At 43.1% G+C, this 26,704-nt stretch overlaps 1 protein-coding gene across 3 annotated transcripts; it reads right to left on the bottom strand.

Moving 5' to 3' along the window:
• ZBTB34 (zinc finger and BTB domain containing 34) lies at positions 1-26,321 on the bottom strand. Of its 3 annotated transcripts, none has more exons than XM_024999581.2 (2): positions 26,221-26,321; positions 1-14,652 (listed from the first exon to the last, which is right to left on the bottom strand). In XM_024999581.2, exon 2 carries the CDS (start codon positions 6,641-6,643, stop codon positions 5,018-5,020), a length of 1,626 nt encoding a protein of 541 aa, XP_024855349.1. In that variant the 5' UTR covers positions 6,644-14,652; positions 26,221-26,321; the 3' UTR covers positions 1-5,017. The 3 variants fall into 3 exon arrangements, with proteins under 3 accessions (XP_024855349.1, XP_005213224.1, XP_024855350.1); XM_005213167.3 differs by having other exon boundaries at positions 1-6,548; XM_024999582.2 differs by lacking the exon at positions 26,221-26,321 and adding an exon at positions 23,184-26,073 and having other exon boundaries at positions 1-6,548.
• Positions 26,322-26,704: the final 383 nt, after the last annotated feature.

Genomic DNA, 26,704 nt, shown 5'->3' with positions numbered 1-26,704 from the left:
TTTGCTCTAGCAGCATTTTTATTTACAAACAGCAATTTCCATTGACTTTATACCATAAAAAAGCCATTTACAAGCAAGAAACAAGAGTTCAGAACAAAATTAAGCAGCACTGAAATATTCAATGTCACAAATCTAAAACAAAATGAATACAAGAGTAAAATATCATTTGAATAAATAGTCTTAAATTCATGCTATAAAATAATCCTTAATGGCAAGTTACGAGTTGATACAGCATCCGCTTAGCTAGCTTCATTTACTTCATATGGCGATGAAGTGTGGAGTTGTGAGGTTACCAGTTTATATATTGCAAGATAATGACACTGTGTTAAGTCATTCAAATTGCTCAACCATTTATAACGGAAAAAAATGTTAGCCCTACTAATCAAAGTGGTGAGAGAGATGGTTTTCACATTAGGAAAATGGTCATTCTCGAACAAACCATACGCTTACCTCTTACTAGAGTCAGGGCAGCAACCAAAGGCTTGGGCAGCAAGTCCAAAGGTTGAATTCACAGCATACTTGTCACTGAGGGGGCAGCAAGAGGTCTGTTTACTGAATCTGCTGCAAGGCTTACTCCAGGACTTGATCGAGAACTACACCAGCCCTGTCTGTGCCAGACCCAAGGGAACCAGAGAGAAAAGGGTCTCTTGTGGCCGAGGAGTCAAGCACTGGGCAGAAACAGTGCAAAGACTCTGGCACTTACTGAAAAGACGTACGTGATGTGTGACAACCATTACAAATTTCGAACAATGTGAATGACTCTTCTGAACTTTCAGTTCAGTTGCACTGAGTAATATGAAATCTATGATTTATGAACTAGATAGTTTCATATAAAGAATTTACATAATTCCCCAATACTTTCATATATAAAATTTAATAAATAACCCTGACCAGTCTAGAAGCACCATTCAAGGGGCATGTGCCCTTGGAAAATAGTTTAGGTGTTGCATATTTGAGTCCCTTTCAGTGGAGGCTTCACAGGAAACCATTACAGAATTTTAACAATAATGAACAATAACAACAACAACAACAACAACAAAAGAACAAAACAGAAAATCACAGTAACTAATGGAAACATTGTTAAAATAAAATACATTGATTTCTTTAAAGTAAAGCTCGTTCACATAGATGATTTTACCCCATCCCAGCCCTTGTTTTGTGTTCCTGCAAACTCTTCCTAGAGGCTATAAAAACAAAAGTAAAAACAAAACCACACACAAAAATATGCAGGCCTATGGTCTGGGCTAAGGGACAAATAAAAGACTTGGTTATATAACTGCTATCATTAGAAAAGACATCTAGTCATGCTCTGGAAGATTTAGAAGTTATCAATTTAGCTCTACAGTATATTCTGCTTAACAGTGAACCGACAGTATCCTTTCTGCTGTTTAAAAAAAAAAAAAACAGCAACAACAAAAAACAAAACTGCCAAGGCAGAGCCAATTGGGAGGTTCTCCACTGTCCCCAAAATTAACTTGACTTCATATACTGTATTTACAAATATCATTTCTAAATGTATTTACAGTTTTAGTAGAAATTAGAGGGTAGAGAACTGATTAGAATGAAAATAACTGTTTAAAACCACAAACATTAGTAAAGTAGAAAATTCTTTGTTTTCACAGTTTGTAAGAACAGGTTAAACACCTCTAGAAAAGGACGCTGTCACTGTCTTCACATTGTCTACGTGTTAGAAAAGGTAGCTCAAGAAGAGACTCAATTATGAACGAACCTATATGGATTCAGGATATATTTTACTGTAAAAGACTTCTTCACATATCACTTTTGTCTTAAGTTTTTGCATTTGTTATAAGTGAAACATCTAACCTAAAACTGTACAGAAATAGGGATTTCGCTTTCCAAAAAAAAAAAAAAGAGTCGCTCTAAAGAGTTACACAGCGGACTTCGTCTGTGGAGACGTGAAGTGAACTTCGGGGAGGGAATGTTTCTGGTGTGGTCACGTCAATCCTCCTGGCACATCCTCATGTGACAAGGCACAATTAATTGCTGCTGCCCGGTCTGAACGGAGCTGAGCTTTCACTGGCCGTGCACACCGAGGAGCACGGCGCCCAGCTCTGCGCTGGCCTGCGCGCGGCCTCCCGCGAAGCCCTGTGGAACCTTACAGTACTGGGTTATGGCTTGAGAATTCATTCTGAGCACTGCTAGCAGTGGAGAAGGTAAAGTGTTAGCAACGTGAATGGGAGCAAGTGGAACTTGCAAAATGTGGAATCATTACTCGAGAGAAACGCAATCAATTTTTCTGCCCCTTAACAGTCCCATTACAATGTCTGAACCTGAACTGTACAATCAAAGCAATGTAGTTTTTTTTTTTTTGTCAAAGACAATTTTGGATAAGTCACTCTTTGGTAAACTCAAACCAGTTAAACAAATTTACACACACGAAGAACTCCATGTACATAAGGTTAAGACGGACACGGTGACAAGAACCAGGACGTTGGAGGCGCTTGCCCCAAGTGCCTTCCCTCACTTGTCTCGTGTATCACAGAATGCTCTGGAGACCTCTCAGGAGGAAGGCCCCAAGCCTGAGTGAAAAGGAGGTTCCTTCCCTGAGCCTGACCTCTCGTGTCCTCGATTTGGGTGTTTCTTGTCACAAACTTTAATTTGTATCACAACACAAATTTTTTGCATTTAATTCTTTGAAGAAAAAAAAAAAATCAAAACCAAACTTGTAAGGAAAAAAAAATTACAAACATTTACCTGAAACCCCAGAACATATTTAAGTGGGTAAACACAGGGGGTCCAGCCTCCCCTCGAGGCACAGGGCTTTCATAGGAGTTGAACAAGTGCTTCAGGGAGAGAACAGGCCCCGGACTTAGGCAGCCTGACAGGAAAAGGCATACTATATACCCGGTAGCAGAAGCCGCTCCTCGAGCAGCAGGACTCGCGTGTGTCTGGACGTAGTAACACTGATGTGGAGCGTGGTGGCTCACGCCGTGTGCACAGACCCCCTGTGCTGAAGAGACGCTACTGCACAGCTACCACCCTGGGGGGCGGTCACACACAAGGGCCTGAATGATTTTTTTTTCCCCCAGAACCAAAAAACAAAACAAAACAAAAATCCCCAAACACTCCCCCACCCCAACTCCATTCTTGGTATTTTAAGAGCCAAAAAAGCATGGGAAACCGGCAAACATCTATTTCTGTATTCCTTTTAACTCCTTGCTTCTGAGGTTTCACTTTTGTTTTTTTTTCCTCTTAGGGGGTTTGTGCTATTCTCCTGGGGAGACACACTGGTTGTGAGTTTTAGGGCCAAGGTTCTCAAAGCAGAAGAGTCTGGAGTGCTGATATCTTACCAGCGGCCCATGGCACAAACTCAACACTAAATTGCTCACGTTACTCTCTGCTGGAGTATACAGTACCAGAGCAATCTTATAGATCCTGTTTTGTATACCAGAAGCACATGGGTGAACAAAATATAAAACTCACGACATTTCCTCAAGCACTAATAAAACAGTATCCAAATAGGACTCGGGTTTTTTTTTTTAATACAGTAATGTGTTTGCCAGCACATGCTTTTGAGGTCTTTTTTCAAGCTATAAACTCAGGAAAGGGGAAAAAAAAATTGTAATTCACTTTTACCATTACATTTCACATTTTCTACAACTATACTGACCTAAAAGATACATAACATAAAAAATAGCACCACGTGACCAAAAAAATGGTGACACACAGAGATTTGGTGACACACAGAGTATCTTAGAGGGCTTTTTAACTGTTGGTTTCTTTAAGCAGGAAACACTGAGAGTGGGGGAGCCAATGAGGCTCTTGTCAGCACACACAATACTAAGATAGATATATTGCTTGCAATTCCCATAGAGTATATCTTTACAAAAAGTACAAATTCCAAGTTCTGCAGTTTCCCTGGGAACTGCATGTAGAAAAAGTTGCTGTGCACCTGAACTGGCTGTTTGAAAAGAGAAAGAAGGTTTAAAAACAAAAACAAAAACAAAAAACCACAACACTGCTTGTAGAGTTTTGTAGACAGAACTACAAATTCCTTTCCTTTACTGCGAGTACTAACTCACGGTAGAGTGATTCGATTTAGTTACCTGGTGTGTGTGTTTCTACAGTACGGAATGAAGGTAGATTCAGAGGCCAGTAAAAACATTGAAAACCACTGCTCCTTTGGGGTTGGCTAATATAACACTACATTATGTAAAAAGGTCAGCACCACGGGTCATCCAGCTTACCTAACTGGACAACTAACAAAATTCCAAATGGTTTCCAACTAGAGTTGAATACGTTTTATGGCATTTGGTTTATGTGTTTGTTATGAAGCAGAGCTATGAACACTGTGATTTGCTTTGCTTGCTTTTGGACACAATGATTAATATATATATGAAAACCTATTAACATTCTTTCATAAGGGAAATAAAGGGGCAAAACCCTAACATATTAGGTAGGGACGAGACAGAGTCCAAAGCCCTGTTCACATTGTATTAAATTATATATTCCTCTTACATTCACCTCAACCAGAATAAAATCAAATTTGAGAATGTATATATACTATATATATAATAATCGCTTTATTATATATATATATAAATTGTCTAACTACCCCCTAAAAGTAATTTTAAATTAGAAAAGGTTACCCATTTGTATCAGCTGACGGCATCCCAGTCTCTCTCCATGGAAATGCACTGGCGCCAGTGCACACAATGAGAGAGTATGCCTCTTGGCAGAGACGGAGGGTCGACCAATTGGCATAGCTAAATCACTGGCAGATTTTGGATGAAGAGTTCGGCCAAAGAGGAATACTGTCAGCCTGTTTTCCCTGGATACATTGCCCTTCATGCTTTGAGCTCCTTGGGGAAGGGAGGGCGGGGGGGCGGGAAAGGATAAACACCATGGAGTGTTCCTTCCAGAAACCTTAGAAAAACTGCCAAGAGACCAAGAGATTTCCAGATGGTTGGGAAAACCAAAGATGACAACAAAGCAAATCACAAATAGGCATTGATTAATGTGCTTTGCGTGGGTGCACTATTTTTTTTTTACCATCTTAATCAGGAGCATCGGACACCGTGTGAATTTCCATCCGGGAATCCAGGGCCATCTCTGAGGCCGAGGCATCGTTTTCTAGTTTTTGTTCCGCATACACGTCTGTTCTCTCGGGGGACTCCATGCGACTGCGGACTTCTGCCACGCCGGGGTGGTTTTTCCGCAGGTGCTGGTTGAGGGTGCCTTGGAAAGGGAAGCACTTCCCGCAGATCTCACAGCGGAACGGCTTGTCATCGGTATGGCCCCGGATGTGGTACTCCAACTGGTCCTTCCGCGTGTACTTCTTCCCGCAGAACTTGCATACAAAGGGCGTGATTCCCATGTGGAGTCGCATGTGCCTGTCAAGACTTCCCTTCTGGTTGAAGGACTTGCCGCAGTAGATGCAGATCAACCTCTCGTTGTACGGGTACCAGTGACCTCGCGCGCTCCTCTCCCGTGGGCTACTCTCGAAGCCTGGGTTACTCACCACGGCCTCGCTGTCGGAACCCTGCACCAGGCCCTGCAGATCACTGTGCAGGTGGACGGACAGGGCCCGCTTCTGGCGGGCCCGTCCTCCTCGGAAACAGCTCAGCATGGATCTGGAGGGGCTGGAGTTACTCAGACTTCCGAACGCCTCAGATACACCACCGGCCGGCTGTGAGGCTGCCTGGCAGTAAGAATAGGCGTGCTGGAGCACAGAACCATAGGAACCCACGTTCACGGCCACGACTTGTTCCCCATCAACCATCTCGGTGTGGTACCCGTCGTCTCCCAGGGACGAGCTGTCGGAACAGCTGGGCCGGTCGGACTTCTCCATCTTCACTTTCACCTCGGTGATCTGGCTCTCCCTCCCTAGCAGGTCCCCTTGCTCATGGTCCCCCTCGATTTGGATCTCGTACTCGGAGACGCTCCCACTGCTCCCTCGGTCCGAGTGCCCTTCCTCCTGTAAACGGCTGCTGCGCAGAGCTTTGCTGGGTGTGGTCTCCATCCGAAGATCGCTGCTTGTGGTGGGCTGCCGTACCTGAGAGCAGTATGGCGGGGAGATCTCCACCGGGTTGGCAAAGAAGCTGCTGTCTTTCACTCCGTTGCGGCTCTCCGGGGTCTCTTCTGCACCGACGGTCACGGAGTCCACATCTCCCACACTGATTTTTGAATGGATGCTCTCTAGGATCTGCGTGCACTTGTCAATGACACACTGCATCTGAAGAAAGCTAGCTGCCGTCAGAAAACTGACAACATCCTTCAGCTGCAAGGACATTCTTCCAGTGTAACAAAATGAAAGCAACTGTTCAAACACATTGGGGTTTTTAATCACTGATATTGACAAGCCACTCATGGTACTTAGTGCTGAATGGTCCCGGAAGTAGGGGGAGCTGGCCGCGAGGACGGCTTTGTGGGCTCGGAATGGCTGACCCTGAATGTGGACAATGATGTCACATAGTTTTCCTTGCAGGCGGAGTTCGTTTAGCTGGCTCAGGACGGTGCTGCTGTACTCGGGCACATCAAACTGAATAAAACTGCTGCTGTCCATTTCTACTGACATGAAGCGTAATCTGAGGAAAGAGAGAGTTTCATAATTCACCAGTGACTCCTCACTTAAGTACAAGCCGTATAAACACAAATGTACAAAAAAGACCACCACCGTCATCACTGTAGCTACTGTATATCTTAGGGTATGCCTGAGCAATTTTCCTCTTACTTATTTTCAGTCCTTCATGTCTTCATTTAATTCACCTAAAGCTAAATAATGATCAATTAGCCTAGAGTCTTAGCTGCCTTTCATCTTGATAGAAGTAAAACATGTTGCATATAGTAGGGCCATCTTTGCTCTAATTGAGAACTTGGTATCCTTTTGAGAAACATATTTTCCTGTTTCACCTACCTTTGAGGAGTTGTACTCTGTAAAAGATAAGTATATTCATTTTTTAAAATGTTCTGCTTTATGTGCATACTTTCAACTGGTGTTTTTCAAGTATACGGCACACCGGATACACTGAATGGAGCATAAGCCCTTTTTAGTTTAGAATTTGAGTTGCTGTCTTGATGTACATTTTTTCCCCTTCAGCTCTACACACCTTTATCTCCTTTGGGGTCGGTGATTCATAGAGCAATGCTTGATCTCTTTCAGTGAAGAGGTTTTAGAGGGTAGGAGCAAGAGTGATGGACATACCAGGAGTGTATCATCCTCTGCCAGTGCTTATGATGTTAACTGCCCCCCTGCCTAGAATCCACAGCTCTGATTACTCAAAACTACAGAAGGTGTAGACCTCAGGCTGCATTCTCTGACCACAACCAAATTAGATCTGACATTTATATTTCTGTTTTTAAAGCCCAATCAATAGAAATTTAAACACCTCCTGAATAAGTACTGAATCAAAGAGAAAAATCAATAAGGAATAAAGCTGTTTAGAAAATAAGAAAACTCACATCAAATCTGCAGTAAGAAGGGTTTAGGAATGAAATTTATTTATATGTCCAACTTAGTTGACAATGCATCCAAAAAGAACTAGATAGATATGTGATAAAGCAAACAGAGCAAAATGTTAACAAGTGTGGCATCTAGATTCAGTATACAGTTGTTTGTTGTATAATAAAATTCAACTTTTCTGTATGCTTGATATTTTTCACAATGAAATGCTGGGGTTCTCAAATAACAAATTTTAACAGGCAATATCAATGCCTTACAACACTTTTATCATTGAAGAATAAAAATAAAATCACTTAAGAGATTAGAAAAGGAACAATAAGTTAAATCCAAAGAAAACAAAAAAGTAATATAGAAGAGTATTTAATCACAAAGTTTTAAATTTTAAGATAAGACAATGTGCAACTAAATTTAAGACTCCTTCAGAAAAATATCCATCAGTGTGATAAATCACATTAGAATATTTTTTAATCACATCAGAATTTGTTAAAACATTTTAGAGAGGAATCCTGTGCCCTTATTTATTCTAGATTTATGATTCAAATCAATCTGAAATCTGAGTGGCATAAATATATTTTTAGGATAACAAAAACTGGCAGGATTAAATTAAAAAGAAACAGAAGTGCTAAAGCACAAATGACCTTCAGGCCATTCACACTGTTCTAGACGCATGCTCAAACCGGTAAAGCATCTCTGTTCATAGGGCATATGTCTGATACCAGGAAATGGCAAACAGCATAAAGACGACTGTCAACTTTACCTCAGTAAAGAGACTTCACTAAACAGACTTTCTTTAATATCCTAAAGGAAATATTAGCAAAAATAACTCATTAAAGGAATAATATATTATGATCAAGTGTAAGGATGGCTCTCTGTAGTCGCTAAGTTGTGTCCGAGTCTCGCGACTCCATGGACTGCAGCCTGCCAGGCTCCTCTGTCCATGGAATTCTTCAGGCAAGAATACTGGAGTGAGTTGTCATTTCCTTCTCCAAGGATGGCTATATATTATGAAATACACAAATATAATTTGCAATCTCAATAAGTCAAAGGTGAAAAACCATATGGCCGTATCAATTCTATGTTGAATATGCATTTTAGAAAGTTAAATTACTTTCAAAGTAAGGAACAAAATACTCAGTAAGCTAGTAAAGCAAGAACAATATTTTCTTAATATAATAAACAGTGTCTACTGCAAACCAATGGCAACATCACCTTGAAAAAGGAAACACATCTGCATTTCCCAATATGTATTCAGTAGAACATAAGCCCCAAGCTCACCATCACAACCTCCTAGGACTTAAAAATATTAGCATAATAACCCATCTGCAAAGTCCTATGGACAAGAATTCTATTCAACTCAGCAGTTTGCAAACTTATTTAACCATGAAGCTCTTCTCTCAAGGTACACATATTAATATTCCAAAGAATCAGTGTTCCCGGGCACACATTCTGGTAAACACTTTTGTAGAATTCCTGTTAATGCCTGCAAAGCTAGAAGGTTGTCTACCCACTACTTCTTTTACCTAACATTGTTCTTGACGTTCCAGGCAAAGCAAAAAGAGAAAACTAAGGCATATAGCCTTTAGAAAAGAGGAGGTGAAATTACTTTTCAAGGGAGATACGCTTATTTACACAGAAAATACAAAAGAACTGCTTGAAAAAAAATCTGTTAGAATCAGGATCTAATAACAGGAGGATTCCAAAAATTATTATTCATAAAAAACCAGTTAGGTAAGCTAATGACAAGTTACAACCAACAACAGAAACAAAAACTATAAAACACTTGGGGGATAAACAAAAAATAGGATCTACAAGAAGAAAACGCTAGCTCTTAAATAAGACAAAAACACATACAAATGAAGACACACACACGCTTCTGGTGGGAAGATTTGATCCTATGAAGATGAACACATTTCCTGCAAGTTAGGTTATAAATATAATGCAGTTCAATGGGGTATTTTATTAGAAATCTGACAAAATGATTTTAAAATTCATCTAGAACATTGCTGTCCAACAGAAATACAATGTAAGCCATGTGTAATGTTTTCTAGCAGTTAACATTGTTTAAAAGTAAAAATATAAACTTTAAACCATTTTTTAAACCCAATATAGCTAAAACATTACCATTTTAAGATCAACATTAGAAAGTTATTCATGAGATATCTTATATTCCTCTTTCCACACTAAGTCTTTTTTTCCCCATTATTATTTCCATTTTATTGATTAGGAAACTGAGATACAAGAGAAGGGTCTTACTCAAGGTTACATAGGTATTTCCACAACACTCTTAGAATTTCATATCTGTCATACTAAGTCATTGAAGCATGATGTATATTTTATATTTATAGCACATCTCAATTTGGAATAACTACATTTCAAGTCCTCAATAGCCATAAGTGGGCAGTGGCTACCATACTGGGCAGCAAAGATCTAGAAGAATAAATCCTGAAAAAATAATAGAAAAAGAAAACTGCAGCCAAACACACAGATGTCAAAATGGATGAGTAAGCTATAATTCATTCATCTTGTAAATATACACTGAGTGTATGTATTTATACACAGTATAAAAGTATGCTTGCCACTAGGGACCCAGGTGAGCTTCAATTCTTTTGTTGTAAACTGTGGTAAGAGCTGTAAGATCTTTCATAATGGAGGATAGAAGGATGATATCTCAGCTGAGACCTCAAGGAAGAGTAAAGGTTAGCCAGATGTTGGGGGGTGCTGCAGGGAAACGTTCCAGTCTTCCAGACAGGAGGAGTCACACGCACAGAGGAGGAGAGGCTGAGTCGGGAAGGAAAGAAGTGCTGGAGCACAGTAGCACAGCTAGGACGAGGAGCAAGGGCAGAGGACACGTGGGGCGACCAAGGCGGGCAGAAATCAGACCAGGATGGCCTTCAGGGGCCATTTTCAATCAGTGACAGAGGAAGGTTTCTGGAAATAGATGCTGCTGGGATAATATGAATAAATAATAATAAAGTCAGATCCCTTCTTCATAACACACTCAAAAATAACTTTGAGAAGGCGTTTCTGAGCACACAAAGACAGATATCAGAAGAAAGGGAGATTTAACTATTTAAGTATAATAAAAAACTTCTTTACATCTAAAAAATATATTTTTATCATAAAGAGATAAATTATGAAAAATATATAACATCCATGGCAGAGAATTATAAAACTCTTACAAATCAATAACAGCCAAATAGGACAACTGAAAAGTGAGCAAAGAATATGAACAGATGCTTAAAAAAAATTAAAATAGCCTTTAAACGTAGGGATAAAATGCTTAACAACTTCATCAATAAGCCAAAACATAAAAATTAACACAAGACACAATTCTTCTTTCTCAAATTGCCCAGGCTTTTAAAAGCACAACTCAGTAGGCAGTGATTATAGGAAGAGGGATGCTCTCATATACTCTGGTAAGCAAATAAAACAAAAGCCTTAAAACAGGAATTTCTCTCGACTTAGCACTCTGTACCATAAAAAAGTCATGAATAAAGGCACAAAAATTTACTCATAACTACATTCAATTACAAAGCAAATAATGGAAACAACCTGAATAAATGTTCAATGATAAGGGGATTATTAAAGTGCGACACACCTATATACCAGATACCAAGTCACTACTAAAATGATGTTAAAGAAGAATTCAGAGTTCCACAAAATACAAGTACTACGAGGGTAGAAATTTTTACCTGTTATATTAACCATCTGCCAGATAACTGCCTGGCACATGGTGGATACTCAGTAAAAATGTGCTGAATAAATATACAGTGACACAGCAAAAAATCAGATCAGCTGCAAATGGCCAGGAAGGGTTTTCAAGGGTGATGGAAATAGTCCAAAACTGAATTACGATGGTAGTCTGACAACTTTTTACGTTTACTAAAAAGTCACTGAGTCGTACACTTAAGATGGGCATTTTTATATGTAAGTTATACCTCAACAAAGCTGTCACAAAAATCAGGTGATCACAGAATATAAAGAAGGGTATTTCTAAAAGTATGTGTGTATTTACAAATATTAAATAAACATAGATAATATTAAAGAATATATACAAAAAATTTACATTAATGAAACAGTCAAGATGTTTTACTTTCTTTGTATTTTTCTGTATGATCCAAACTTCTATAGCGAACATGCATTTCTTGGAATGACATATATATATACACATATGTACACACACACACACACATACATTAAAATCCCAACTAGATGATAATTTGACAGACATTGGAATATAAAATGGTACAAACACTATGGAGGGCATTTCAATAGTATCCAGCAAAATTACAAATGATCCCCCATGACTGAGCAATTTTAGCTCTAGGAATTCATTACAGCATAGTTCATGACAAAAGACTGGAAACAAACTAAATTCTAATCAAGAGGAGCCTGACTAATAAACTATGATATGTCCATACTAAAGACTACCATACAAACAAAAAAATAAATAAGGAAGAGGCAATGGCACCCCACTCCAGTACTCTTGCCTGGAAAATCCCACGGATGGAGGAGCCTGGTAGACTGCAATCCATGGGGTCGCGAAGAGTCGGACACAACTGAGCGACTTCCCTTTCATACTGTTATGAAACCATCACTATAATATATTGCTGAATGAAAAAAATCAGATGCAGAGCAGTATATATGATACTATATTTGTACAAAGCAAAGTGAAAACACATATACCTGTGTCAACATATACAGATACGAGCACAATATTTCCGAAATGATGCACAAAAACAAACAGCCTATTGGGAGGGGGAAATCACAGAGTAGCTGAAAGACCCATTAGCTCTCAGTGAATCATTGTAGACTTTTAACATTTCTGAGCCATGTGGATGTATTACTTATCTAAAACAGGTAGCATTAAAAAAAAATTTAAGGCACGTCATCTAGTTTTAAAAAAATAAGATCATAATATATTCATTGGAAGAATTTGGAGTCAGATGTGGATTCAAACGATGCCGGATTTCCGTTTATAAAACCTTGGGCAAGGTACTTTATAACTTTTCCAAGTCTCAGTTTTTTTTTTTTTTTTAATGGTAATAGTCTTTGCCTCATGGGTTGTTATGAGAAAACATGTAAGAAGCAATCTGTACCATGGATGCTTGGCACACGGCAATCAATGTTATTAGCTACCGAGACTTTTTTTAGGGGACAGGATGGTGTAACAAAGAGAATTGGTTTTGAAATTAGACTTGTCTATGAATCCTGGCTGTGCTACTTTCTAGTAAAAATAACAACAATGAACGTTTAAATAATTATGTGGCCTCAGACAAATCTGTTCTTGCCTGGAAAATCCATGGACAGAGGAGCCTGGTAGGCTTCAGTCCATGGGGTCGTGAACAGTCAGACACGACTGAGCGACTTCACTTTCACTTTTTTCTTTCATGTACTGGAGAAGGAAATGGCAACCCACTCCAGTGTTCTTGCCTGGAGAATCCCAGGGACGGGGGAGCCTGGTGGGCTGCCGTCTATGGGGTCACACAGAGTCGGATACGACTGAAGCGACTTAGCAGCAGCAGACAAATCAGTTAACTCTGATCTCTGTATGAAAAGCTTGTGGAAGAACTATTACCCAACACGACTGATGTAAAATTGAATGAAGGAAATTCATGCGATGAATGAGTACAATAGCTTAGGTATAATGAGTGCCTATCTCGTGCTAAACATCTTACATAGGTTAACTTCTCTTATCAATCTGAGGGGAATACTATGATTGTTGCCATTTTATAGATGAAAAAACTGAAGAAAAGAAGTTAAGACACTTGCCAAAGGTCCCAGTGCTAATGGATGAACTTAGTCTGGAGCCAGAGGTCAGGCTCATAACTACACCAGACTGCTTTCTAGAACACACCCACTGCCTGGCACCTGCCAAGTGGTCAAATGTTACCTATTCATTACAGCATTTTCAGGACACACAGGATGTGTAAACAGTGACTTTTGGAATTAAAGGGCAAAAGGAAGGTGGGTTCAGGCTTTTAAAAGGTACAGAGTCCTGGGCAAAAACCAGTAGAAAAAGGAAAACAAAAAAGCATTTCTGAAATAGTCTAAAACTGAAAACAGCTCCACAATGAGGCTTCCTCCTCCTCTACGTGGCTTTTTCTCTTCTTCTCAGAAAGCAGAGAACTGCACTCGAAAGCAAATCACTGAAGAGAAAAATGAAAAGACCACGACTAACACCTAAGAGAGGAATTCCATTTTTCTGCAAAATGAGAAAGGAAGTGCTCCACTCTCTCCTTGACACTGACACCTCCTTTCGGCTGTGACAGTGACATTCAGAGTTCAGCCTCAAGCTGCTAACAAGCCAACACTCAAGGAGGAAGATTCTCAGAGACTGACACACAAGGAAATTACAGGGAATTTAAGTCCTAGTCACATTACCAGGTTAAAGGGAGTAAAGGCATAACTAATCACAAGTCTACACCCAGGCCTGACTTATCAGGTCCAGCGGTCCGGAAGCAACGGAAGTCAGAACTTCTTAGAGAGACATCAAATTCAAGCAGAACCCTCCATACTCCTCTGTATCCTCTGTATTAGCCATTTCCCAGCATGGGCTAATCACTGGTTCCTCGAGGGTCTTGACCTCTCCTGTGAATGGGATGACAGCGGGCCCACACCTAAGTTAGATCAACGTTTAATTTTATCTTTAAAGTAACATATATGCATATGGTCAAACTTCAAACTATAGTACAGAAAAATATAAAGTGGGCATCTTCATTCTCCTCCGGTCTCTTCTTCCAAAGATAACCACTGGGAAGCATTTGTGGGTGTTCTTTCAGAGAAAACTATAAACACATATCAGCATAAACTGTCCTGTAGGCTGCTTTTCAATCATGTATTTAAGGGGCTACCCTGGTGGTCCAGTGGTTAAGAATCTGCCTTCCAATGCAGGGGATGCAGGTTCAATCTCTGGTTGGGGAACTGAGATCCCACGTGCTACAGGATCAACAAAGCCCATGCACCACAGCTACTGAGCCCAAGTGCTCTGGAGCCTGTGCTGAGCAACAGGAAAAAGGCCACGGTGCCACAACGAAGACCCAACGCAGTCAAAAAAAAAAAAGTATCTGATACTCCTTAAAATCCTTTCACAGCAGCGCAAATTCATCGACTTCATCCTCTTTTCTGATTTCTTCGTATTCCATGGATAGCTGTGTCACCATGTGCTCAGTCGGTCCCCAGGTGATGCCAAAAGCAGGAAACCATTTAAATGGTCACAGCATTTCCTCCTAGCAGAGGGAGTGCTGGGTTAGTTTCACATCCATGGATAATGCCAACTCATCTCCCAAGAGGCAGCAGCAACTGTCCTTTCACAACGGCGCACGAAGGGCTTGTACCCCCATAACTGCCAACAACGAGTATCGAAGTGTCTCACTTTGGCCACGCTGACAGGTTAAAAGTGGCATCTCATTGTGCTGTGACTTAATTATAAGTGAGGTAGATCATCTATTCTGGTGTTCAATGGCAATTTGTCTGTTTGTCTTTCTGCTCATCTCCTTTGCCCGTATCTGACTCTTTTACTGAATTGTCCGAGTTCTTTACAAATTAAGAAAATCAGCCTTCTGTCAAACGTGCTGCAAGTATTAGATTTAATTGCAATCACTAAATGGCATACTGACTGGGAATTTAAATTATTTTTCTACATTTATAGGAAATATTCAATTTCAATCTTCTACATGCACATGACCAAAGGGAATTCAAAGATAAATAAGAGTCCCAGCCTTGTAGTTTGTTACAGGCTTACTGCAGATTCCTCCCAACTCTGAGAGATAGGGGAATGGAATTCATTTTTGATAATGCAGAGGAGTGATTTATATTGTTTTTCATTTAGACTAAGTTTGCAGCTGCTACAGAAAACAATAATGAATTTGATTATGCCACTCACCAAATACATCAGAATCAGTATTCTTTCACTCAGCAGATTTATCACAGCTCTTTCTGTCCCATTACAGTTCAGTCACTCAGTCGTGTCTGACTCTTTGCGACCCCATGGACTGCAGCACACTAGGCCTCCTGGTCCATCACCAACTCCCAGAGCCTACTCAAACTCATGTCCATTGAGTCAGTGATGCCATCCAACCATCTCATCCTCTGTCATCCCCTTCTCCTCCCACCTTCAATCTTTCCCAGGATCAGGGTCTTTCCCAAAGAGTCGGTTCTTTGCATCAGGTGGCCAAAGTATTGGAATTTCAGCTTCAGCATCAGTCCTTCCATCAGTCCTGAATATTCAGGACTGATTTTCTTTAGGATTGACTGGTTGGATCTCCTTGCAGTCCAAGGGACTCTCAAGAGTCTTCTCCAACAACACAGTTCTAAAGCATCAATTCTTTGGCGCTCAGTTTCTTTATCGTCCAACTCTCACATCCATACATGACAAAACCACCCCCAATTAGATATTTACGCTGCTATATTTTAATTAAAAAACAAGTATATATAAACTGGATATTTTTCTTCAATACCATTAACACTTAATTTTAACAATACTTATTTTGGTTTTGTTTGTAAAATTATACTTTGGATAAGAATGTGAAATACTTCTTTTTAAAAACATACCTAAAGAGGATATTAGTTAAAATGGTCTGCTGGAAAGTTCAAAATTGTCAGCTCCTCTATTTCTTCATAATCCTCTTCTGCTCATTCAACTAATGGATACACAAACCTTTCTGCTCTCCACCTTTACTGGAATCCTTTCACACCTCTGGAGGCAGCTCTCACCTTGCACACAGCCCCTGCCACAGTCAGCTGAGGAGACTCAGCCACCACTGGTCAAAACAGTGGGTTCTGGGAAGAATGTGGGCACCCTTGCCATCCATCCAACCACCCCCACACCAGCCTCGGCAACTGTAAAAGGGAATCCCTGCCATCTTCCACCACACTTCTGAGCCTCCCCTCGATACCTGGGAAAGTCCGTCACCACCATTATCAATAACCAGCGTTTCCTGAATACTCCATACATGCTGAGCAAGTTGTAAAGGCCTTATGTGTATTACTTCACTGAATCATCCTGACCTTCCACGAGAAGGCAGGTACTATCACCCTCACTTGAGAGGTGAGGAAACTGAGGCTCGAAGAGGCTAACTTTTTCAGGACTGTTGCAAAGTTTGGCCATCTAGAGCCCCTACACAATTATCCCTTATCCTTGTTTGATTTTCCCAAGGGTAACAGTAGGACCACTCAGGGAGGCAGGGGAGTTGAGGAAAAGGCAGGAGGAAAAGAAAGCTTGACCTAGCTTACACTCCTGCCCAAGGGTGGTGGCCAGAGAAAGGGATAGTGGCAGGTGACAAATATCCTCCCACTGCTGCCCAGGGCTCTGACTCCTTCCTCTGTGAAGAGGAGGGAGGTGGAGAAGGCAAAGGGGCACATTTTAGTAACGCCTGCCAAACTTACAAGTGCACGTACCCGGTGAATGAGCAGTCTTAGTTCTAGGAATTTACGACAGCACCCTCTTTCAAGATCAAAATCTCCCTCTTTTCTGGATCAAAGCCACGAGTAGAAGGAAGGGCCCTGAGCAGAAAAAAAAGTCCCAGGTGGCCCTCCAGCTGCGGTACATTATGCCCTCCACACTTACAGCTTTTACTCCCTCTTCCCCATCAGAGCCCTGCACCCTGGCTGATTTTAACCTGCTTTAAATAAACAGCTATCTTTATATGCTAAAGCCTCTGTTCGTTAGAACCCACGGATCTCGGGCTCAAGTCAGCGATCCTTCTGGTATTCCAGGGTGAAAGTCACAGAGAGCACATGCTGCCAAGAAGACACAAGTTCAGCCCAAGTTCAACAGAATGCAAAGCAGCGCTGAGACTGGACTTCAAAAAGCAAGAGCAGGGACTTCCCTGGTGGCCCAGTGGTTAAAACCCACCTTCCAGCGCAGGGCACACAGGTTCGGTCCGTGGCTGGAGCACTAAGATCCCATATGCCACAGGCAGGTAAGCCGGAGCCACAGACTACCGAGCCCACAAGCTCTGGAGCCTGCGCTCCGCCGCTAGAGAGAAGCCTGTGTGCTGCAACTGAGACCTGGTGCAGCCAAATAAATGAACATTTTTTTAAAAAGCAAAGCAAAAGCAGGGTGTGAGGGGCTACCCAGGACTGACCAAGTGGTGAGGAAGCCAGCTCTGAAAGCACTGAGGGAGCGGCAAGGCCAGCGCAGGCCAGGGCAAGCAGAACCACGCGGGGCCAAGAGTGGGCAGGCTCGAAGCCCACGACCACAGGCTGCAGAGCTAGGACAGACTGGAGAGCCAGAGAAGGGAGGCCATTCACTCGGCGAGGCAATGTGGGCACAAGCCACAGGGGAGAGGTGCTGGCCCATCAATTACCATTCAAGTCAGCCAGGGAGACTCGACCGGCAGGCTGGAAGTAAAAGGTGAAGGAGAGGGATCCTAGAAATAAATGTGCACGCACGCTCTGAAAAGAAAACAAAAATCTGATGCAAGACCATATGACAACAAGGCTTAGCGAGTAAAGCTGCCTGAAATCTTTTCGAGCTCCCACCCAAAAAAGGAACACAGGACCACACCCAGGCATCAGGACAAGAGGCTGTTCTGAAATGTTACAAAAAAGGGAATGATACCCCCTAATCAAGAGTCCAAAGCTCACTAGGAATACACACATTTTACCTGAAGGAGCTTTAAAAAGAGCCACTTCACAAAGACAGGGAAACTGGCCGACCATAATCTAATAGACACAGCTGACCCTGGGAAGGGTGGACAGACACCCGTTCATCACCACTCTGCTCTTCCCCGCAGCCTGCTCCGTCCACTGAGTGTGAGCAAATGAGGTGAAAGGGCCATGAGTGCGCTTCTCTGTGATCACTACAGGCTCACACAAAACGCCTGATTCATGGAAACTACAGCTCCCCAAGTTTCCAAAGGTACTGCACCCTTATCCATTTCTTATACAGCACTAGGGCATGTAAGAAGGGCCCTATTATTTCCATTTAATGTCATTACAGTCTTATGACAATATCTTTTTAAACTTATCTCGTATTGGGGTGCAGCCAATTAACAATGTTGTAAGTTTCAGGTGAACAGCAAAGGGACTCAGTCATACATACACATATATCCCTTCTTCCCCAAACTCCCCTCCCATCCAGGCTGCCACATAACACTGAGCAGAGTTCCCTGTGCTATACAGTAGGTCCTTGTTGGTTATCCATTTTAAATATTGCAGTGTGTACATGTCCAGCCCAAACTCCTTAACCCTCCTTTCCCCTCCCCTCCCCACCGCCCCCAGTATGACAGTAGTTTTTAAAGACGTGACTACCACCGAAAAATAACTAACTGAAAAGCATGGGTGAGTTTATTTACAATAAAGACATAGAGGCCTTTGCAAGCATGACATAAATCCCAGAAGCAACAAAGACAAGCACAAATACATCTGACAACATAGAAATGCATGATAACCCCCCTCCCCATCAAAGCCAAACGATAAACGACATTTTGAGGGAAAGTACACGCACCTCTGACAAAGGGCTACTTTCCAAATTCCTTAATTTATGTTATAACTCAAAGAGATTTGGGCTCACACAGATAATCCTACGGAAGAAGGGGCAAAAGATATGAACAGTTGAGAGAAAAAGTGATCAAAAAACATATGAAAAGATGTTTAGTTTTATTCATGATCGAGAAATGTGAATTACAAAAAGAAAAAATGACATACCATTCCTAGCCCATCAGACCTGCACACATTTTTAAATGTGTGACAACTATACTCCAATAAAAATTAATTTAAAAAAAATGTGCAGGTGTAATCCTTAGGGATAATCTGGTAACATTGATCAAGATATAAGAAGCATTTACTATTTAGTCCACAATTAACTACTAAGAATTAAGCCTACAAATACACAGTACTTACAATAGCATATTAGGATATATGAAACAAGGATGTCTGCTGAGCATTTTTATTCACTGTAGCAAAAAAAAGAGGGGAAAGGAGCTCAAAATTCATGGAGAGAAGACTGGTTCAAAAAAACAAAAACCCAATCAACAATGAAACACTACCCAGACATTAAGAATAGACAGGACCTCCCTGGAGGTTCAGTGGTTAAGACTCCTCACTCTCATTACAGGCAGCATAGGTTCGATCCTTGGTTGGGGAAGATCCCACATGCCAGAAAAAAAAAAAAAAAAAAGGAGGAGACAGATCTGTATCCTTTGACCTGAAAAGGAGTTCTAATATTTAGCCAAAAAGGTGGATGTGGGAGTTGGATCATAAAGAAGGCTGAGCACCGAAGGATGGATGCTTTCCAACTGTGGTGCTGGAAAAGACTCTTGAGAGTCCCTTGGACTGCAAGGAGATCCAACCAGTCAATCCTAAAGGAAATCAACCCTGAATATTCATTGGAGGAACTGATGCTGAAGCTGAAGTTCCAATACTTTGGCTACCGGATGCAAAGAGCCGACTCCTTGGAAAAGACCTTGATGCTGGGAAAGATTGAAGGCAGGAGGAGAAGGGGATGACAGAGAATGAGATGGGTGGATGGCATCACCGATTCAAAGGACATGAGTTTGAGCGAACTCTGGGAGATGGTGAAGGACAGGGAAGCCTGGCATGCTGCAGTCCATGGTGGGGTCGCAAAGAATGGGACACGACTGAGCAACTGAACAACAAGATATTAAAAAATATGTATGTATATATCTGATTCCTTCACGTACTTTTCTTAAAAGAACAAGTACATGCTGTTGTACCGATTTTGGAAGGAATCGCATGAAACCACTGATGTTGGTGACTTTTGGGAATGAGGACTACAGACTGGGAAGAAGAAAGGGGAACAGACTTTTATACTTTTTTGAATTTTTTATCATATAGCTGTATTAGTCTCACTAAAAGTTTTTTTTAAGATACATTATAGGATTCTACCTAAAAAGATGTAATTTTTAAAACCAAAGAATCTAGAGAAAGATAGGCTGCAAATGGATAATTACTGTATCAAGCAGACAATTACAGAGGCAGAAACAAAGAACTGAGAGAGCAATGACAAGACTGATTACTTTTGACCAAAGAAAAATCTTTAATCCAACAGAAAAACTTCATGGTGGAAGCAATATTTGAACAGGACTTTGCATTTCAAATGGCAGGAAGAAGACTCCAGGCAGAAGTCTGGGAGAATCAAAGAACAGCGGGGCGAAAATGTATGGTGTCTGGGGCAGTGGCCAGGCAGGCCCCAGGTACAAGGAGTGACCAGGGAAAGAGGAATGCCACGGTGGGAACATGGACGTCCCTGAATACCAGGCTGGAAATCTCAAACTGGATCCTGGTGGCTGCCAATTTGAACACGAGTCCAAAGAAGGACTCAGTAGGACTTGGAGACTGAGGGATGCTATCCACCTTGGAAGGCAAGTTAGCTCTGCCTCAGACAAGCTGCATTTAGGCTGCCCTCTGGGCAACTGAACAGAGTTGACCAATAAACCATTTGGGAGTAAACCAAAACTGTAGTAGCCAAGGACCCACGTGCTAACATGTGGTTACTCAGACAGAGAAAACGAACAAGACAGTTGAGAACAGACTTGCTCCTACTGTAACACGGTATCTCATGAAAGAGGAAACATCCACATCTATCCTCCCTCCAACACGCCATTTCACTGAACTAGCACAATTCTGCATCATGCCCTTTGTTAAGCTGTAAGGAAACTGAGTGATGAAAACCAGAACCTAGACGAGTGCCATCTTCCCACAGTGCTAACCCATTCCAAAGAGAACCTAAAGATAAGAAAAGACACTTGCACATCACCTGGGCAAAATACCCACATGAGTCTTGAAATCCCCTCGACAAAATCCTTGGGTAAAGTCCAGGAACTGCTTCCCCATAATGACAACATGAACAAAAGTAAAAGTGTAAAACCTAAGCAATTGCGATGTGCTGATTTCTGAGCCGGCTATGCTGCTGAGTGCACGCCCCCGGGGGTGAGCTCTCTGCGGTCAGTGACTGTGTGCCCAGAGTCTAGCAGAGGGAGGCCCTCAGCAACCCCAACCAAGCTGGTGGCTCAGCTTTCAACTTTTCCCGCTGAACACCCAAGAGATGTAGGATCGTCTCACCAGCAGGAAAAATCTAGCAAGGTAGTTCACTCCCATCTAACCCATAAACACTCTCATTTGCTCCACTTCATTTAAAAATACCCAGTGACACTTCCAAGAAAGGAAAGCAAGGTTACAAATTTGGAAGTTGTTTAAGGCACCAGGAGGTACCATTATTCTGCATCAAGATGCTCATGATTCCAAACCCAGATTCGCACCTGCTGGCTTCAGTCACTTGCTGATACTGGAGACACAACTCAAGCTAGACTTCATCAGGCACTGAAGACCCTGAAGATCCCTAGTTTTCATTCTTAAACAAAAAGTCATTAAAAAGACTGCAGATGGGAGCACTGGGGACAACAGGCATGGAAACAGCAGTAACAACACTATAAAAATAACTTTCCTAGGTATTTCTGCCTGGGTCTAGGTCAAAACTAAAATTGAGCTGTCATGAATTACAATCTAATCCTTCAGAAAGTAGCAGCCGAAAAACACCAGGCCTGCCTGAAACATTGTGGTGCTACTGAAACCGAACGCAAGGAAAAAAAAATAAATAAAATGGCATTCCGTGATGGATATTCATGAAGCACTCATCCTAATTTAAAAGAAAACAAGTCTAGAGTTCTTACTGCATTAATTCATGTGAGCCTGAAAGAACATTTTTATCCAAACTGTGAGATTTCCTACCAAGGCGCTAACATTCTCCAAGTCTGCTCAGCTACACTAATTCTGAGAGCTCAGTGTGCTTTGACAGTGGGGATTGTCTTTCAGTCAGTACAAAACATCAGAAGCTTCTTCTGAGCTTTCCAAGCAAGGTAGGAATGCACTCTGTAACCTGCCTGGCAATAACAGTCACTGAGCTCCACCTGTGTACTGTACGCTAAGTAAGCTCTCTACCCGCTCACCGAATCTTCATGACAACTCCATGAAACAGACTCTGCAGCTGCACCCATTCTACAGATGGAAAAACACTCAGAGAAACTAAGACCCTCTCCCAATTCATCCCAACTCACTAATGGCTAAGCCAGGATTTGAACCCAGATTTGACTGTCTCCAAAACCAGGATTCTTCTCTCCTATAACAGGAAAACTTTAATCCAGGCACAGTGGTGAGAATTAGGGGTTTTATTGCAGCTAGAGCCTTACTGATCACCTATGAGTGGAAAAAAAAAAATTCTCACTTAAGGCTGTATCATTACACCATTACACCAACACAGTAATAATTAAGGGGTTACAATTTCTTGTACTTTGCAGCCATTTCTCTGCATAAAGTCCATTATTTTTACTTCTATGAAGCGGGCAATTAGATGTTTAAAATCCTATCATGAAATAGAAACATTAGTTTCAGTTAAAGGAATAAATAAGGAACGTCCCTGGTGGTCCAGTGGTTAAGAATACGCCTTGAAATGCAGTGGACGTGGGTTCAATCCCTGGTCCAGGAAAATCCCACATGCCGCAAGGCAACTAAGCCCAAACATGGCCAATACCGAGCCTGAGCTCTAGAGCCCTCGTCACAACTAGAGAGAAGCCCGAGCTCCACAACGAAGATCCCCATGCCACAATTAAGACCCGATGCAGCCAAATAAATAAAAGTAGAAAAGAAAAACGAATAAATATGCCTTCCTGGGGCAAAGACCCCAATCAAGTCAAAGAGTTGCATCTTATCTGCACGCTGCTGGCATGTCAAGGGGCACTGGACTTGGGAAATAGATTAAATCCGAACCTCTTATGCTGAAAGGATTAGAAAAGCTCACCTTGAATCGCTTTCTTCCATGAGGTTTTCCATGCCATGAATACAACCAGAAAATAACCATTAGAAATTAAACTGACATCAGTTGAGCTTCACTAAGCTAAATTCAGCAGTTTGTCAGCTACAAAACATTAAATGGACACAATCAAGAAGTCTGAAAAACATGAAGCAGAATTCACACTTGAGAAAGATGGAAATTAATGGGAATAAAACATAATGACGCATTCCAGATTCGTGATACAGACATTTCTGACAACTACTTCAGCTGGAAGGTAGAATGAGGATCCAGAGACATGCAGAAACCCAGAGCTCAGTAGACACACTGAAGGTCAGCAACCTGGCATGTCCCCACCTTGACACATTTACACCTCACAATAATGATGATGATGAGAACTTACTAAGCGGTTACCAAGTGCTATAAACTTTGCCACCTCCTTCACATACTTTTTTTCTTCATTTCAAAATCCACAGAACCTTAGGAAATGGCTTTTATTATCCCCACACTACAAACGAGAAAACAAGAGAGTCAAAGACATTATATAAATGGTCCAAGCTCACATGGCTAGTAAGGAGCCCTGCTGGGATTCAAATCCAGACCTGATGCCCAAGCTCATGTTCTTTCTCCACAACCTCCCACTGAAGAATTACATGACTTTTTCTTTTCCCATAATCAAGAGCAAATATTTTAATGTTTCAAAGATTTGTTTTATGTTATCTGCACTCAAAGAAGGAAAGCTGAAAACACCTGCCTTAAATAGCAGCATTAGACATCAATGACGTATGACAGAGAAAACTGATAATAAAAGTCTCCCTTAAAAAGAGGGGATTCAAAAAAATGTTTATAAGTCATTTACCAACAAAAACCATTAAGTGTTTACATACCTGTTATAAAAATACAGCTACAATATTAGATAAGTATTAAGACAAAATGCCCTCCAAAAACACCCATTCCAACTGGGACAAGAGCAAGTTCAATAACCAAGGAACAAGTGCTGAGTCCTGTGCTTTAGATTCTGAGTGCCACAAAGGCATGGATGGGGGTAGGGCTGTCAGGGAACACCCTCTGGAGGAAGTATATCTTCACCAGGGGCTTGAAGGAAGTGAAATGGAGAATTTACACAGAGAAGAAAAAGGAGGCCGGTACTTCAGAAGGGGGAACTAGAGGAGCAAGGCCCTAGAGGCAGTCACAAACTCGCTTCTGCAGGAGACAGACGACAGACAGGGAGGAGAAGCAGTGAATAAGGTCCAGGGAGGCGACCAGGGGCCAAATCAAGGAGAGCCTTGAAAAGACAGGGTGGGCACTGACTGGACACAATGTGGCAGGCAGACGACTTTGAAAGTGGTATAAATACCATAGCCTTTTAGCTGATGTCCTGGCCCTGAGCCTCTCCCTTCCCCTCCTGCAAATGATCATGACCTCTAGTCTCTGGCCTCTCACCACTGACTTCAGAATGGTTTCAACTTTGGCCTAGTGCTCAAGTTCTTTCAGGAACCAGCCCAGACAATCTTTTCCTCTTATCCCTTCCTATATGCACCCTTCTCCACAAGAAGACTGGTCTATTCATTAACTCCATAGGATCACTGGACCTGACTCTTCTTTTCCTACTTGAGTCCTACTCATCCTTTAACAGCCAGCTCAAAACCACCACTCTCACTAAGCCTTCCCTGACCATTTGGCCTACAGTGACCTACATCCCTCCTCCCTCTTAATTCTATAGCTCACAGGCTTTTCTCATCAAATCAGTCACCTTTGCACAGGTAGAGTCTTTGCACCCAATGTAAAGCTGCTTGGATACTGTAAGTGTGCCTCCACGACTTTACCCCACCACATGGAACAGCGTCTTGACATTTAATAAGCAAGCACTCAACTCTTTTTTTGACTTCCAACATTAAGTTTGGCATTAGCATAAAGGAAGGGTGGGGGAGGTGGGGGTACTTCTGAAGTCTGAGACGGGTTAAGAAGCTGTTGCAATAATCCAGATGTCAAGCAAAGAGGGCCTGACTAGGGAACAAAGGGAAAATGGGCAGATATAAACAACAAAAAATTTTGTGCGTGCAAAAACTCTGCAGGACGTGACTGACTCCTGCCAGAACAAAAGCGAGGGATGAATTACGATAAGGCAAGGTTTAGAAAGGCTTCTTGGATTCATTTTAAAGACTGTCTGAAACCAAGTGTATTAAGTGGCTAAAAAGTCCAGATCTGCAAACTCTTCGGTGAAACTGCCCAGTATCTTGAACCAGGGACAGCCCTTCCAATTTCAGACATATATAGACTGACAGAACTGGAAGCGTCTCTAGAGAGCTCATCTAAATACCCTCACTGATCAAAGTGGGAATCTGAGGTCCAACATGGAAGAGGCTTGCTGAAACCTCAAGCCTGAGACTCGCAGACTGTCGACGCCCCAAGGCACAAGCCGCCTAGCTTAGAAGGACACTGTAGACACCCCCCCAGGCCAGGCCAGCCCTCCGTAACGGCAGGACCTTCCGAGGGCAAGAGTGACCATGGAGACATCCAGGGCCAAGCACGACGCGCCGTCGCCTGTTTACCTGGAGAAAAGGGGTGGCATGGGGGCAGGGGCTCGGTTGCAGCCACCAGCAGGGCCGACCCCACGGCCCGGCACGGCTGTCCAGGGGACTTAACCATCCGGCCTCCCGGTACAAAGCGGGAGCGCCCCCCGGAGCCGAGGAGCCCGGAAGCAGGAGATCCCGAGACGCCCAGGGCGGAGGCTGGGGGAGTCCGGGGCAGCTGGCTGAGTTCGACCCTCAGCACCGCAAGCAGCTTCCCGACACCGGGGGCCAAAGCAGGGTTGGCCCGTCGGGGGCGCGCGCCTGGCCGGAGCAGGTGCCCGGGGCCTCCCGACCCTGCCCGGCCTCGGCTCCAGTCCGCGCCACCCGCCCACCCGCCGGACTGACCAGGCGCGGAGGCTCCAGCCCCGCCGCGCCCAGAGCGAGCCGGACAGCGGCCCGGGACTGCCTCCGACCCCGCCGGCTACGCCCGCGCCTCGCCCGCTGCCCGCTGCCCCCTCGCCGGCGCGCCTCACCTGCCGAGAGCGCCGCGCTCACATCGCCCTCCCGCGGCGCCCCCTCCGCCGCCGCCGGCGCCAGGCCCGTCCCCGCCGCTCCGGCTGCCGCCCCAGCCCGCGCCCCCCGCCCCCGGAAGCGCTTCCCGGCCCCGCCCCCTCGGCGCCGGCGCTTCCGGGCAAGCGCGGAGTGCGGTGCTGCGGACGCGGTCGGGACCTCTCTCCGGGACTCCGGGTCCCGTATCCCGCCTGGGCCGCTTCCGGGAGCCTAGCTGCGGACGAATGGGCGAGCTGCAGCCTCGGTCCCGACTCCGGGAGAGTACCGGGGAGTGGCAGCTCCTCGGACCGCGACCTCCCCACCCGCCTTCTCCTCAGCGCCCCCTGCTGGCTGGAGGAGGGCTGCTCCGCGGGGCGCGCCCCGGGGCTCCCGGAGCGGAATGGGTGAGACAGCCAGGACCCTCGACCCACAACCGTCACCGGGGACTTGCGCCCAGCCTCCGCTTCC

This window comes from Bos taurus, chromosome 11 (genome assembly GCF_002263795.3).
Source record: "Bos taurus isolate L1 Dominette 01449 registration number 42190680 breed Hereford chromosome 11, ARS-UCD2.0, whole genome shotgun sequence".
NCBI classification, from domain to species: domain Eukaryota; kingdom Metazoa; phylum Chordata; class Mammalia; order Artiodactyla; family Bovidae; genus Bos; species Bos taurus.
This window is presented reverse-complemented; position numbering and strand designations above follow the sequence as displayed.

Bases quoted from the DNA above. Each gene is read 5' to 3' on its own strand.
- ZBTB34 (XM_024999581.2), bottom strand. From the start codon at position 6,643: ATGACGGTGGTGGTCTTTTTTGTACATTTGTGTTTATACGGCTTGTAC.